Source organism: Hyla sarda, chromosome 5, assembly GCF_029499605.1.
Source record: "Hyla sarda isolate aHylSar1 chromosome 5, aHylSar1.hap1, whole genome shotgun sequence".
Taxonomy (NCBI): Eukaryota; Metazoa; Chordata; class Amphibia; order Anura; family Hylidae; genus Hyla; species Hyla sarda.
Window position 1 is genome coordinate 55,334,476 of NC_079193.1, and position 17,185 is coordinate 55,351,660.

At 41.7% G+C, this 17,185-nt stretch overlaps 1 protein-coding gene across 6 annotated transcripts in view; it reads left to right on the plus strand.

Moving 5' to 3' along the window:
• Positions 1–1,405: 1,405 nt before the first annotated feature.
• DIP2C (disco interacting protein 2 homolog C) overlaps positions 1,406–17,185 on the plus strand; it is a 496,242-nt gene continuing 480,462 nt past the window's right edge. For all 6 annotated transcript variants that reach the window (XM_056519534.1, XM_056519533.1, XM_056519538.1 and 3 more), the window contains exon 1: positions 1,406–1,868. Coding sequence is in view for 5 of the 6 variants with exons in the window: in XM_056519533.1 (XP_056375508.1) it covers positions 1,784–1,868 (85 nt within the window). In the remaining variant the exon portion in view is untranslated. The remainder of the gene's footprint in view (positions 1,869–17,185) is intronic.

A 17,185-nucleotide genomic window follows, 5' to 3' on the forward strand; every position in this document is an offset into this window, starting at 1 on the left:
GTGACATCACTGTGTATTATCCCTGTACTGTGACATCACTGTGTGTATTATCCCTGTACTGTGACATCACTGTGTGTATTATCCCTGTACTGTGACATCACTGTGTGTATTATCCGTGTATTGTGACATCACTGTGTATTATCCCTGTACTGTGACATCACTGTGTATATTATCCCTGTACCATGACATCACTGTGTATTATCCCTGTACTGTGACATCACTGTGTGTATTATCCCTGTACTGTGACATCACTGTGTGTATTATCCCTGTACTGTGACATCACTGTGTATTATCCCTGTACTGTGACATCACTGTGTATTATCCCTGTACTGTGACATCACTGAGTGTATTATCCCTGTACTGTGACATCACTGTGTATTATTCCTGTACTGTGACATCACTGTGTGTATTATCCCTGTACTGTGACATCACTGTGTATATTATCCCTGTACTGTGACATCACTGTGTGTATTATCCCTGTACTATGACATCACTGTGTATTATCCCTGTACTGTGACATCACTGTGTGTATTATCCCTGTACTATGACATCACTGTGTATTATCCCTGTACTGTGACATCACTGTGTGTATTATCCCTGTACTGTGACATCACTGTGTGTATTATACCTGTACTGTGACATCACTGTGTATTATCCCTGTACTGTGACGTCACTGTATATTATCCCTGTACTGTGACATCACTGTGTATTATCCCTGTCCTGTGACATCACTGTGTATTATCCCTGTACTGTGACATCACTGTGTGTATTATCCCTGTACTGTGACATCACTGTGTATTATCCCTGTACTGTGACATCACTGTGTATTATCCCTGTACTGTGACATCACTGTGTATTATCCCTGTACTGTGACATCACTGTGTGTATTATCCCTGTACTGTGACATCACTGTGTATTATCCCTGTACTGTGACATCACTGTGTATTATCCCTGTACTGTGACATCACTGTATATTATCCCTGTACTGTGACATCACTGTGTGTATTATCCCTGTACTGTGACATCACTGTGTATTATCCCTGTACTGTGACATCACTGTGTGTATTATCCCTGTACTGTGACATCACTGTGTATTATCCCTGTACTGTGACATCACTGTGTATTATCCCTGTACTGTGACATCACTGTGTGAACTATCTCTATGCATTATAGAATCAATAAAACTTCCCATATCCTGAACGTGGATGGTCCTGGTGTACTGGGGGCTCCATTCCATTATCTGTCACACCCCTGACTTTCCAAATCTGGTATCTGAATAAAGCAGATGAAAAATCTGTCATTTCCACTCGTGATGTCAAATGTGGGTCACATGACCTCGAATCCACGTGGGAGCCGAGCGGTACCAATAGAGAGCTGCCCGTGTGGTGAGGGTGATGCAGGGCGCGCAGTGAGGGGGCACGGAGTGCACTGCGTCTTTAAGGTGCACCGTCTATATGTGTGCATGCCTCTGGCCCCGCCCTCCTCCTCTTCCTCACTGGAAAGAGCAGCTCCCAGAGAATGATCTGCAGAGCTGCCAGGGTGGGCTGCCCGTCTGCCGCTTTGTGTGCTCTGGCCTGATGCACTGCAGCCCTGCTCTCCCCGGGAAGTGAAGCCTCGGCACCTCCATCACTGGCAGCAGAGACAGCAGCAAATCAGTGCATTTCCTCTGCAACCCCCCACCCCTCTCCTCCCTTCCCATGCCTGGCTGAGGAGAGCCTGACAAAGACAGAGCTGAGGGGGGAGACCGAGTGCTGCTGCCTGAACCCCAATATAAGGCTGGAGAATGGCTGACCGCAGCCTGGACAGTGTGTCCCTACCCCTGGAGGTGAGAGCCAGGCTGGCAGAACTGGAGCTGGAGCTGTCTGAAGGTAAAAACACCCCTCATCCCCTTCTGTACCCCCTGATCTTGGGATGACTGCAGATCCTTATTTCCCTCCCATGTTACTGCAGATCCCTTCATTGCATCCATCCTCTTGTTGCTGGGAAAAAAAAATAAGGGAGGATTAACCCTTTGCAGGGCCCATGTTATCAGCAGATGACACATGCTGATCCATCCCCCCCTCCCCTACCTCCTCTATAAAGGAGCTTAGGCTTCATTAACCACTTCTGTCTTGTCCTGGCGATGAGGGGGTTAACCCAGCTGCTGCTGTCAAACCAGGGCCAGGTCTCTCTGAAAGGGTTAATGCCGCTGTCATACTAAGCTCCCTAAGTGCCAGGGGGTGATAGATGAGAGGAGAGGGCAGGGGGGGGGGGGGGGGGGGCTCTGTGGAATACTGGAATATCATCATCATCATCACTGATGCCCAGGGGGTTGTGCCCTCTGTTTTTTTTTTTTGTGCGGCAGCTGGTGGTAGTTGCATTGGTCGCATTCAAGGCTGGCATTCTGCGGACGTGGAGAATGTTCATGCCTCCCATCCGACATGTCCTAAAAATATCGTTTACAGCAAGCACCATGTCACCAGGGCTGCATTCTGACATGCCCTGTGTGTGTGTTGATGCCAGGCAGACATTATGTATCTATATTGTACCATTCCATATTGTGTGCCAGGCAGACATTATGTATCTATATTGTACCATTCCATATTGTGTGCCAGGCAGACATTATGTATCTATATTGTACCATTCCATATTGTGTGCCAGGCAGACATTATGTATCTATATTGTACCATTCCGTATTGTGTGCCAGGCAGACATTATGTATCTATATTGTACCATTCCATATTGTGTGCCAGGCAGACATTATGTATCTATATTGTACCATTCCGTATTGTGTGCCAGGCAGACATTATGTATCTATATTGTACCATTCCATATTGTGTGCCAGGCAGACATTATGTATCTATATTGTGCCATTCCGTATTGTGTGCCAGGCAGACATTATGTATCTATATTGTACCATTCCGTATTGTGTGCCAGGCAGACATTATGTATCTATATTGTACCATTCCATATTGTGTGCCAGGCAGACATTATGTATCTATATTGTACCATTCCATATTGTGTGCCAGGCAGACATTATGTATCTATATTGTACCATTCCATATTGTGTGCCAGGCAGACATTATGTATCTATATTGTACCATTCCATATTGTGTGCCAGGCAGACATTATGTATCTATATTGTACCATTCCATATTGTGTGCCAGGCAGACATTATGTATCTATATTGTACCATTCCATACTGTGTGCCAGGCAGGCATTATGTATCTATATTGTACCATTCCATATTGTGTGCCAGGCAGACATTATGTATCTATATTGTACCATTCCATATTGTGTGCCAGGCAGACATTATGTATCTATATTGTACCATTCCATATTGTGTGCCAGGCAGACATTATGTATCTATATTGTACCATTCCATATTGTGTGCCAGGCAGACGTATCTATATTGTACCATTCCATATTGTGTGCCAGGCAGACATTATGTATCTATATTGTACCATTCCATATTGTGTGCCAGGCAGACATTATGTATCTATATTGTACCATTCCATATTGTGTGCAAGGCAGACGTATCTATATTGTACCATTCCATATTGTGTGCCAGGCAGACATTATGTATCTATATTGTACCATTCCATATTGTGTGCCAGGCAGACATTATGTATCTATATTGTGCCATTCCATATTGTGTGCCAGGCAGACATTATGTATCTATATTGTACCATTCCATATTGTGTGCCAGGCAGACATTATGTATCTATATTGTACCATTCCATATTGTGTGCCAGGCAGACATGTATCTATATTGTACCATTCCATATTGTGTGCCAGGCAGACATTATGTATCTATATTGTACCATTCCATATTGTGTGCCAGGCAGACATGTATCTATATTGTACCATTCCATATTGTGTGCCAGGCAGACATTATGTATCTATATTGTACCATTCCATATTGTGTGCCAGGCAGACATTATGTATCTATATTGTACCATTCCATATTGTGTGCCAGGCAGACATTATGTATCTATATTGTACCATTCCATATTGTGTGCCAGGCAGACATTATGTATCTATATTGTACCATTCCATATTGTGTGCCAGGCAGACATGTATCTATATTGTACCATTCCATATTGTGTGCCAGGCAGACATTATGTATCTATATTGTACCATTCCATATTGTGTGCCAGGCAGACATTATGTATCTATATTGTACCATTCCATATTGTGTGCCAGGCAGACATGTATCTATATTGTACCATTCCATATTGTGTGCCAGGCAGACATTATGTATCTATATTGTGCCATTCCATATTGTGTGCCAGGCAGACATTATGTATCTATATTGTACCATTCCATATTGTGTGCCAGGCAGACATTATGTATCCTTGTACCTATATTGCAGTGTTTTCCAAACAGTGTGCCTCCAGCTGTTGCAAAACTACAACTCCCAGCATGCCCGGACAGCCATGCTGGGAGTTGTAGTTTTGCAACAGCTGGAGGCGCTTGCTGCTATATTGTATCCGTTTGCACTAAAACAAAAGGTAGAAATGATTTCTGTCACTTCTTCTTTGTTTCCCGGGATTTGCCTCCGTTTTGTTGGCATTAACCCCTTGCCGCCCACTAATACTTCTCCGTTCTCTACTGGATATATAGGAATATAAAAAATAAAAAATCACCATAAGACGATAAAAAAATAGAATAAAAACTAAACCAAAAAAAATTAACTTAAATAATTTGATCTCCCGGAGTCACATTTGTTTACTGTCTGGAATCAATCTCAATTACAACATTCCGCGTCTAAAGCGAAGGGAGCGAAAGTATTGCTGGCATCACCATGGCAACCCTGCTTGCAGCATCCCCATTTAGAGAGAAGCCATCTTTAAATAGTCCCAACGCCAACCTGTTTAGGTTTTTTTTTTTTTTTCCGACTTGGCTGTGCCCAGACTGGAGGATTTTTTCTTTTCTTACGTCAACGTTTATAGATTGGATTAACCCTTTGATGACCTGCCTGGGTTTTGGAGGTTTTAGAGATTATTATTTTTTATTTATTTATTTATTTTTTCTGGAACTGTATTTTTATTTTTTTTTCTCAGGTTTTTTTTTTTTTTTCATGAGGAATATATCTTAATTTTGTCAATTAGAGATTAATTTTCTTCCATTATCACAATCCTAATGGATTTTCAGTCAAGATTTGGCAATACACAGGGCCCCTCCGGGCCTACGGTTTGTTGTTGAGCACATGTATTATACCGCCATGGTTTTTAGAACTGGAAAGTGGATTAGACCTCGGTGGCAGCGCGCGCCCGACTTAACCTATTAGGCTACAAAATCACACGGCTTTAGGAAGGTGATTTGTTGTCACGGCGTAGAATTGGATGCCCTGTTGCAATTGTGTCCTGTCACTTTAATTTTTCAAGGTGCCCATTCAGTCTGGGCACCTATGGGGGTCCGGTACTGTAGATAAGATCACTGAAATGATGATTATTCCCCCAGTCGGGGGTATATATATAAGACCTTGAGTCGTCCTCTTGTGCCACAATGTTAGGCTCACATCACGTTTTTGCCATACTGTTTTCAATCCGTTTTTCTAAAGAAAACCGTATGGCAAAAAAATGGATGGAACAGTATGGGAAAAAGTAAACCGTATGCGTTTTTAAACCATATACTGTTTTTAAAAGTGCATACAGTTCCGTCCGTTTTTATAAAAATAAAAAAACGTTTTTGAAAATTGTGTCCATTTTTAATGGGAGGGGTGTTGGGTGGGGACTTTAGGATGCAAATGCGCATGTGCAAAGTAAAATCCGTATACGGTTTTCCCGTATGGAACCGTATACATGTGCGTTTCCCATTGAAGTCCAAGTAAAAAAAAAAAAATGTATGCGTGTGCAGTACAGTTTTTAAACCAGAGACAAAAACCGTATGCGACTGGATGCATCCGATTTTCAATTATTTGTCTATGTATACGGTTTTCAATACGGTTCCATACGTTTTCAATAATGAAACCGTATACGGGAAACGTACTTGAAAAACGTGGTGTGAACCCACCCTTAGACATTCTGTTCATATACGTTAAACATTTGCGTCGTTCTGCTACGAAAATGACGGCGCTGCTGGATCGGAAACACACGGCAACCGATGGACCCCTTGACTAGAATAAGGTTGCCGGGTTTCCGTCATGGTGCCCGCCATTTTATCAGATAAAGTATGCTAAATGTTTTTGTCCAGGATCTGTGAAAGGACCCATCAATCCACGTGTGAACAGGGCCTTAGTGATATCTATTTCTAGGAATGGCTGCCAGTATAGTTTGGTAAAATCTTGAGAAAGCTGGAGACAGTGGGGGAGATTTATCCAAACCTGTCCAGAGGAAAAGTTGACCAGTTGCCCATAGCAACCAATCAGATCGCTTCTTTCATTTTTAAAAAGGCCTCTGAAAAATGAAAGAAGGGATCTGATTGGTTGCTATGGGCAACTCAGCAACTTTTCCTCATGATAAATCTCCCCCTTGCATCTCTGCTTTAGGCAAGGGCTTCATGGCCACTTTGGTCACGTGACATTGCGTGGCGACATTGACTATTTTAATTGTCAACGTGGTCCCATTGCGACACAACACGGCTGTCGCATCAAAGTTGTGGAAAAAAATCCATCTTTGTTTTTTAGATTTTTTTGGTCCAGGTCACATGCAAATGTGCCAATCCTTACCTCATCGAAATTCGTGTGTGACTGCAACTTGCTTGTGGCTTCTCTGCGGTTTGGCAATTTATTTATTCATTTATTTTTTTTCTTAACAGCCAAATTGCTACTGTAGTAAAGTCACGTTAAACATTTTGGTCATGCAACTTAACACATAACTTAACATGTATAGCCTTAGGCTATGTTCACACGGCAGGAAAAATGTCCACCCGAAAAACACGGACAGACATTCTGGACATTTGCATGTTCCGCCGGTTTTAGGACCGCTCTGAAATGCGCTGTCTTCATAGACGGCAATGTATTTCCGACTGCAATCCTCGGCAATGAAAATGCTTTTTTGTTTCTGCGGCAACCAAAATTAGGATGTCCACGGCAGATGTTTCCGCCACGCAAATTCTGTGCACGCTGCAGCCGAATCCTTTTGAAATAGGCAGAATATTTCCAGACTTAAAAAACAGAGTTGATTTTTTCCAAAAAAAGCGCCACACTTGTCCTCAGGTTGTCTGTGGTATTGCAGCTCAGTTCCATTAAAGTAAATGGAGGGCGCCGACAAACCAAGCATCCCTGCCTCCTTTTCCTCTGCTCCAATATGCCCACCCAACTCATGAATTATGAGACCCCCTGTGAAATGGAGTTGGGTGTGTATATCGGAGCAGAGGGGAAGGAGGCAAGGATACTGGGTATGCCGGATCCCACCTCCATTGTGCAAAGTCATCAATTAACATATTAGCAACGACATCCTAGAGAAATGTTTCCCAACCAGTGTGCCTCCAGCTGTTGCAAAACTACAACTCCCAGCATGCCCGGACAGCCGTTGGCTGTCCGGGCATGCTGGGAGTTGCAGTTTTGCAACAGCTGGAGGCACACTGACTGGGAAACACTGTCCTAGAGGATTGTTTTCTGCCTTGGAATCTCTTCTTTAAAGGGGTACTCCGGTGGAAAACTTTTTTTTTTGTTTTTTTTTTTAAATCAACTGGTGCCAGAAATTTTAACAGATTTGTAAATTACTTCTATTAAATATTCTTAATCCTTCCAGTACTTTTTAGCTGCTGAATACTACATAGAAAATTCCTTTCTTTTTGGAACAGAGAGCTCTGTGCTGACATCAAGAGCACAGCGCTCTCTGCTGACATCTCTGTCCATTTTAAGAACTGTCCAGAGTAGGAGAAAATCCCCATAGCAAACCAAACATATGCTGCTCTGGTCAGTTCCCAAAATGGACAGAGATGACAGCAGAGAGCACTGTGCTTGTGATTCAGCAGAGAGCTCTGTGTTCCAAAAAGAAAATAATTTCCTCTGTAGTATTCAGCAGCTAATAAGTATTGGAAGGATTAAGATTTTTTAACAGAAGTCATTTACAAAGTTGATAAAAAAAATAAAAAAAAAGTTTTCCATCGGAGTACCCCTTTAAGCCAGAATGTAAAATTGGGCTATGTTCACACTACAGAATTCAACCAAGAAAATTTCCTCGCTGAATTCTGTGTCCTTTCAGGAATGAGGCTAAATCGGGGCTTATTGGGGGTCGATTTTATTAAAACCTGTGCAGGGGAAAAGTTGACTAGTTGCCCATAGGAACCAATCAGATTGCTGCTGTTTTTCATTTTTTTAAACTTGATTCCAAAAACAGCGCCACACCTGTCTTCAGGGTGTGTGTGGTATTGCAGCTCAGTTCCATTGAAGTAAATAGAGCCAAGTTGTAATACCACACGCAACCTGAGGACAAGTGTGACGCCGTTTCTGTATATCCAGATATTTGTTTTTACCCAGCAACTAGGAATCAAAGCAGACCACGCTTAGGGTGCGTTCACACTGCCGTCTGTCCCCGTTCCCCCCCCCCCCATTTTGTTTCCTTTTTTGCAGGCTGTAAACGGATTCAAAACGGTTTTTAAAAAATCCCATTCATGTCAATGGGATTTTTTAACAATCCGTTTACACCCATTTGCACCCATTTTCGTTTTTTTGACGGCACATGCAGTATTTTTTCTTCCATCCAAAAAACGGAAGTAAAAACTGATACAGTAAATTTAACATTGAAGTCTATGGAAAACAGATGAGCCTTTAATGTCATCCATTTGCATCCGTTTTTTTTCATTCCGTTGTTTGATCCGTTTTTACTTTTGAGCATGCTCAGAACAAAATAAAAAATTTTTTTAGGGTTTATTAACTGAACAAAAAACGGATCCAAATGGATACAAACGGATAACATCCGTTTGCATCCGTTAATGACGTTTTTTTTAAAGTCAGTTTTAAATTTTGACAGGAGAAGAACGGGTCTAGACGGCCGTGTGAACGCAGCCTTAGTCAGAAGTAATGTATGTTTGATCTATTAAAGCTGCTGTAAAGCTGGGTTAACATCACGTTTTTGCCATACTGTTTTCAATCCGTTTTTCTAAAGAAAACCGTATGGCAAAAAAAACGCATGGAACAGTATGGAAAAAAGTAAGCCGTATGCGTTTTTAAACAGTATACTGTTTTTAAAAGTGCATACAGTTCCGTCAGTTTTTTAAATTTTTTTTTTTTAAAAAATGTTTTTGAAAATTTTGTCCATTTTTAATGGGAGGGGTCTTGGGTGGGGACTTTAGGATTCAAATGCGCATGTGCAAAGTAAAAACGTATATGTTTTCCCCGTATGGAACCGTATACATGTGCGTTTCCCATTGACGTCCATGTTAAAAAAAAAAAAAACGTATGCGGTTGCAGTACGGTTTTTAAACCGGAGACAAAATCGTGGTCAACCACGGTTTTGACTCCGGTTTAAAAACCGTACTGCAACCGCATAAAAACGCATGCAGTTTACTTTTTTCCATACTGTTCCATCCGTTTTTTTGCCATACGGTTTTCTTTAGAAAAACGGATTGAAAACAGTTTGGCAAAAACGTAGTGTGAACCCAGCCTAAGTCGGACTACCTGATTGTATCCTGATGTATACTGGCAGCAGGTAAGTCGGAATACCTGATAGTATCCTGATGTATACTGGCAGCAGGTAAGTCGGACTACCTGATAGTATCCTGATGTATACTGGCAGCAGATAAGTCGGACTACCTGATAGTATCCTGATGTATACTGGCTGCAGATAAGTCGGACTTCCTGATAGTATCCTGATGTATACTGGCTGCAGATAAGTCGGACTTCCTGATAGTATCCTGATGTATACTGGCAGCAGATAAGTCGGACTTCCTGATAGTATCCTGATGTATACTGGCAGCAGGTAAATTGGACTACCTGATAGTATCCTGATGTATACTGGCAGCAGGTAAGTCGGACTACCTGATAGTATCCTGATGTATACTGGCAGCAGGTAAGTCGGACTACCTGATAGTATCCTGATGTATACTGGCAGCAGGTAAGTCGGACTACCTGATAGTATCCTGATGTATACTGGAAGCGGCGATCTGAAGCTCACCACAGCATTAGTTATCATTTTGTCAGTCACTCAGGTTTCCTAGAAATGCATAGCCCCTGCTGACCTCTACTTGTCTTTGTTGCTTTTCCTAGATTTATATGAAATTCAGTACAGTAAAATGGTTAGAAAAATTAGGTAAGACTACAAAACCGTAGTAATACAGTTACCCTGAGGGACATGTCCATATTCCATCTTATACCGATGACCCCATCCATACTAAGAAATGTCTGAGTAGAAGACGACAGATGGAGGACTTCTGCTTACTGATGGGGTTTATAGGAGAAATGCTGTGTAATACGTTTTATACATTACGACACCAATATTTATCTCATTGTTCTCACATAAAGAGGGGGATGGTGTAGACTCCCTTCAAAGGGGTTTATGACTTATTACTATATTTCTTCAGATTGGTTCATAAAGACATATTGTATCTCTGTCTGGCCCCTGTAGTTTATACCCGATAGTAATGGACTGCTGGTAGGCCTCCTCCACACATTTTATTGTTCTGCCTTTTTTATTTTTATTTTTTGCTAAAAAATTTTCATATTATTACATTTGTATTTATTTATTTTTGCCATTTTTCAAGTCTTAAAGAAAAACCATGGGGAGGATAGCAAAAAATTGTGCATTTAAAAATAAAATGATAAATGTTATCGACACCAAAAACACAAGGAGATGCCAAGGAAGTGCGTTTCTTATTCCCGGAGTCTGGGGAACATCCACTGTGGAAACTCTGTAGTGTGAATGGTGCGTCAGAATCCCATTGAGAACATTGGGAGGCTGCTGCACCGTATTTTCAAAATGGAATTCCGCTCAAAAAATATGTAGTGGGAATAGGCCCTTTGGGTCCGCTCACATGAGTGGATTTTGGTGCAGATTTAGGTGTGGATTGTGATGTGTATTTTCTGCTGCTTTTTTTTCTGTTAGTAAGTCAATATTAAAATAAGCAGCAGAAAATCAGCTGTAGTAACTATGCAGCACAATGAATCCACCCGTGTGAATGTAGCCTAAGGGTACGTTCACACCTGCATATTTTTGCTGCAGATCTGCTACAGATTTGCAGCTGCAGATTTTGCTGCCTATTGACTTCACTGGGCAGAAAAATCTGCTGACTCAGATCTGCAGCAGAAAATGTGCATGTGTGAATGCACCCTAAGGGTACGTTCACACAGGCGGGTTTATTTGCGGGTTTTCCGCTGCGTATTTGAAAGGGGGCAGGCTCTTCTCGGCTGTCCGCAGCAGATTTTCTGCGGTCCCTGTGTGAACGTACCCTAAGGCTGGGTTCACACTGGAGTAATACAGATGCATTTTTTGGTGTTCGTATTACGGCCACAATTCTAACGACTGTATCTGACAGCTGTCATTAGGCTAGTGTGAACACACTCTAAATGTCAACATTTACCACCTAAAATATAAATTAAAGAGTGCAGTTAATTTAAATATGTTTATCAAGATCACTGGGTCTTTTTTTTTTTTTTTTTTTTGTAAAAGCCTTTTCTAAGGATGGTTTGGCATGCAGAATTTTTTGGAAAAACAGTTTTATTTTTTTGTGGTATTTCTTTTCACAGAAAAGCTGATATAAGTTGATTGTGAAACATTAGAAAACGTACGGACATTGCATTTTTCTGGTATTTTGTTTAGTTTTTTGGCAACTATTTATTTATTTTTTTAAACATAGTCTGTTCTGTGTACAGCATTTTTTCGGCATTTTTCCATAGGCTTGTCCAGGTATAGGCAACCTTTGGCACTGCAGATGTTTTGGACTACATCTCCTATGATGCTCTTACAGCCAATATGCTGACAAAGCATCATGGGAGATGGAGTCCAAAACATCTGCAGTGCCAAAGGTTGCCTATACCTGGCCGCTTGTCTATAGAATTTGATAAAAACACATGTTACGACCAGAGATGCGCGAACTCACAGTAAATTTGATTTGTCACGAATTTCTCGGCTCGGCAGTTGATGACTTATCCTGCATAAATTAGTTCAGCTTTCAGGTGAACTAATTCATGCAGGATAAGACATCAACTGCCGAGCCGAGAAGTTCGTGACGAATCGAATTTACTGTAAGTTTGCTCATCTCTAGTTACAACTATGGAGAAAAAAAAACCACCTTAAACAAAATGAAAAAATGCAGGAAATGCTGAATATTTTTTTCAAGGAAGAAAGCAGAAAAGAAAGCGTGTGTGTGAAAATGGTTAGGAGGCTGAGTTCACACAGTACAGTGATCCTTCAACTTACAATGGTCTCAACATACAATAGTTTCAATATACAATGGTCTTTTCTGGACCATTGTAACTTGAAACCAGACTCAACATACAATGTTACAGACAGTCCAGATCTGTGACACCTGTCACAGCTGGAGGAACTGACCAATCAGAATGGGCATTTTACTGGTAAATCACCTCTATTTCTGAAGTACATTCACTGATTGGTGTCTGGTAGCGCCCCTACAGTACAGGGAGGAACTACAAGTTCTGTACTACTCCTTACCTGTGTCAGGGTTAGCTGCTCCTTTGGACACCAAGTTAGGGCGGCTCCATTTGGGACACTGTGTGTACTGTATAGGACCCTGAAGAAGCTCCTGTCCTCTAAATAAACCATTGTTTCCCAACCAGGGTGCCTCCAGCTGTGGCAAAACTACAACTCCCAGCATGCCCGGACAGCCAGCGGCTGTCCGGGCATGCTGGGAGTTGTAGTTTTGCAACAGCTGGAGGCACCCTGGTTGGGAAACACTGAAATAGACAGTGATTTACAGCTCTCAGCAGATCTTTCTTAATTTTATATGGAAGAACTTGCTTTATCTGTATTAGTTATCTACTTATTTTTCTTTAATCCTCACCTTTTCCTATTTTTGGATGACATTTTGGTGGCTTCAGAACCAATTACCAGGTTTCCATAGAGTTCTGGTCTCAACATACAATGGTCTCAACATACAATGGTCGTCCTGGAAACGATTAATATTGTAACTTGAGGGACCACAGTACTAGTGTCCTGCAGCAAAACCTCACGTTTTACCCAACATTACTGTTGTTTTAGGATATTGTTATTCCCACATTTGGAAACTCTTTCACAATACGCTCAATAACGCCCCAAAAATGGCAGCAACTTGCGGTAAACTGCATGCAATTTTGTGGCGCAGTAATCATCCACACGGCATGGTACTGCTATGTGTGAACACAGCCTCAGGACGCTGCCGTTTTACATAGGTGTCGAGAGTTGGAAGCGGATTATAGATTAGAGAATTAGCCGTATACATTGCGGGGTATTATCTGCTGTCTGTGCAAACCTATTGATGCTGGTTTATCAATCTGAGACAAAAATGTGTCTGATTCTTGTCTCGGAGAGATAACAACCAATCACAGCTCATCTTTCGTTTCTTAAAGGGGTTATCCAGGAAAATGTATTTTTTTTATATATCTATATAGAACAAAAAGTCCCGGCACTCACCAAGTTGCAAGCCAATTCGTATTTATTGTATGCGGGTAAACAGGACGCGTTTCGGCAAAGCCTTTTTTATATATCAACTGGCTCCAGAAAGTTAAACAGATTTGTAAATTACTTCTATAAAAAAATCTTAATCCTTCCAGTACTTATGAGCTGCTGAAGTTGAGTCATTCTTTTCTGTCTAAGTGCTCTCTGATGACACCTGTCTTGGGAACCGCCCAGTTTAGAAGCGAATCCCCATGGCAAACCTCTTCTACTCTGTGCAGTTCCCGAGACAAGCAGAGATGTCAGCAGAGAGCACTGTTTCCAGACAGAACAGAACAACGCAACTTCAGCAGCTGATAATTATTGAAAGGATTAAGATTTTTTAATAGAAGTAATTTACAAATCTGTTTAACTTTCCGGAGCCAGTTGATATAAGAAAAAAAGTTTTTTCCCCTGGAATACCCCTTTAAAATGAGCTGTGATTGGTTGCTATCTATCAGATACAGATTGGCCCAGATTTATCAATGTGGCACCTTCCCTTCACTCTGCCCGTGACAGTTCATTACATATAGCACAAAGTCCATGAGCGAAAGGCTATGGATCGATATGTCGTTGTGTCACTTAGATAGATATTGTTTTTCTATTGGATGTGACTCTTATCTTTACAATAAGGAAGAGGCTGCGGCCTGAATTGGGCCAAACGTTTATGATGATATACAAGGAAATTACTCTGTACTATATAGAAATGCATGCAGACTTAGATACACATTCAGCGATGACTGTAGCCAACCCCAAAATGTCGCTGCACTTAAATGATACTCGGATGAATGAAGCAGAAATGCGGTTGCTGGGGGTCATACTGCTGGGACCCCAGGTGATCTCTATGGGGAAATTGTCAGCATTGTTAGGTCATGTTTACACAGCAGAATTTCTGTGCGGAATCGGAATTCTACTTGTAAATTCCATTGCAGCAGAATCTCATTGTTTTCAATGGGATTCTGCTTCACTGTGCACATTGCGGAATTTCTGCAGCAGAAACCTCTACCGAGGAAATCCTGATTCCAGCCTTTAGACACCTCCAATTCTTTCTGCGAAATCCGCCTGAAAATGCATTGTCGTTTATGGAGATGCATTTCCCAGCGGTCCTAGTGCTGGCATGTTCTGCTGGTGCCTGTCGTTTGTGGAATGTCCGCCGGAAATTTTCTATGCGGACATTATGCAAAAAAAAAATACAGTGTGAACATATGCCCCCCACCTCATGAATTATGAGACCCCCTTCGCGCATGTGAAAGTGAGGTGGGCACACATATGGGAGCAGAGGGGAAGGAGGCAAGGATGCTGGGTATGCCGGATCCCACCTCCATTGTGCAAAGTCAGTAATTAACGTATTAGCACCAACATCCTAGAGAATTGTTTCCCAATCAGTGTGCCTCCAGCTGGTGCAAAACTACAACTCCCAGCATGCCCGGACAGCCGTTGGCTGTCCGGGCATGCTGGGAGTTGCAGTTTTGCAACAGCTGGAGGCACACAGATTGGGAAACACTGTCCTTGAGGATGGTTATCTGTCTTGGAATCTCCTCTGGAAAACATTATATTTTAAATCAACTGGTGCCAGAAAGTTAAACATATTTGTAAATTACTTCTATTAACAAATCTCAGTCCTTCCAGTACTTATCAGCTGCTGTATGCTCCACAGGAAGTTCTTTTCTTTTTGAATTTCCTTTCTGTCTGAACACAGTGCTCTCTGCTGACACCTCTGTCCAGAGCAGGATAGGTTTTCTATGGGGATTTGCTCTAGTGCTGAGCGGTATACCGGTTCATACCGAATACCGGTGTGTTTTTTCTGTATGATATGACTTTTTCCCTATAACGCAATACCGGTCGGGCCCCTCTCCCCCCCCATTTGAGGGGGGTGGGGTTAGGGGGAAATGAGTGGGAAAAAATATATACTGTGGAACCGCCATAAGTTTGAAAAATACTGTGATACACATTTTTGGTCATACCGCACAGCACTAATTTTCTCCTACTCTGGACAGTTCCTTAAATGGACAGAGGTGTCAGCAGAGAGCACTGTGGTCAGACAGAAAGGAAATTCAAAAAGAAAAGAACTTCCTGTGGAGCATACAGCAGCTGATAACTACTGGAAGGATTAAGGTGTTTTAATAGAAGTAATTTACAAATCTGTTTAACTTTCTGGCACCAGTTGATTTAAAAAAAAAAAAAAAATGTTTTCCAGCAGGTGTACCCCTTTAAGCCAGAATGTAAAGTTGGGCTATGTTCACACTACAGAATTCAGCCAAGAAAATGTCCTTGCTGAATACAATGTCCTTTCCATTCCATGGTCAATAAAGCAGGGATGAGGCTGAATTGGGGCTTATTGGGGGTCGGTTTATTAAAACCTGTGCAGAGGAAAAGTTGACTTGTTGCCCAATCAGAGTTGACTAGGAACCAATCAGATTGCTGCTTTTATTTTTCAGAGACCTTTTTCAAAAATGAAAGAAGCAATCTGGTTGCTATGGGCAAGTGGTCAACTTTTCCTCTCGTCAGGTTTTGAGATATCATCTCATTGTCCATAGAATTTGCCATGAAAATAAGTGCTAGAATTTAAAGCCCCATTGACTAATGGGCCTGTACTGCCGAAGTCTGTCCAGAATTGAAATCCTGAAGTTTTGTCGTGGAACTTCCGCTGTGTAAAGCAGCAAAGGAAAACCCACTGTAGTCAATGGAAGTGTGCTGCAAGGTACAATCCGAGCAGATTCCATCTTGAGAATCTGTTGTGTGAACGAGCCCTTGTTCTATATGGCCATGTGTGGAGTCCAGTATATATCAGTATTTTACAGCAAAACCCAGGACTGGATTCTGAAATCAGGTGAAATTTTTTATGGAAGAATTTTATACCTGGATTTTTGGCTTCAAAATGCTCATTCAAAGTACTGACCAAATCTGTAGTGTGTGAATAAGAACTGACTGAGCTCTTGTGGGCCTCTTTCTTCATGGATGACATGTTGGTCCATTAATATGAATGATCGCATATAATGTTACATTGAAGTATAGCCAGACGCGGCTTCCTGCGATATCAGCCGATCAATTGGCGTTAGAAAAGTTGGTCTCTATGACAGCTTCTACGTAAGAACGATTGGCTTTGTGAGATGGTCCTTTTAGTTTGACTATATTTTAAGATCTACCGTATATATTGGCGCACCCCAACCTGTGACTTGCCAGCTGTTGCAATACATATTGCTGAAACTCTGACCATGTATATGAGAGGATGATTCAATAACAATTAACCTAATGCTAAACAATACACATTCTAGACGGCTGAACCCACTGATTCAGTAGGATAGTCCGGCCATCTTATGTGTATGGGCCCCTCACCTCTCCCACAATGGCAGATGTTGGTGAGAGAATGGTCCAGCATATTGGATGTAATGATCTCCTTGTTTTTGGGCAGATAAGCTGTTACCCAAGGTATCTGGCAGTGGTTTTCTCCCTTCTCTCATGGTCTGTCAACTGCACGTGCATTTGGGGTAGTAGGATCAAAAGAAATAGCTGTAAGGTCAACCGTTATTTAAAATGTATGGCCGCTTTGGATCACCAATTAAAGTCCTCATATCTTCTCTGCTGTAGATCTAGTCTTTTCCATACCCTGTGCATACTGATGCAGTGTTATATTTATATCTCTTTGTGCTATAATGGCCTCCATGTTC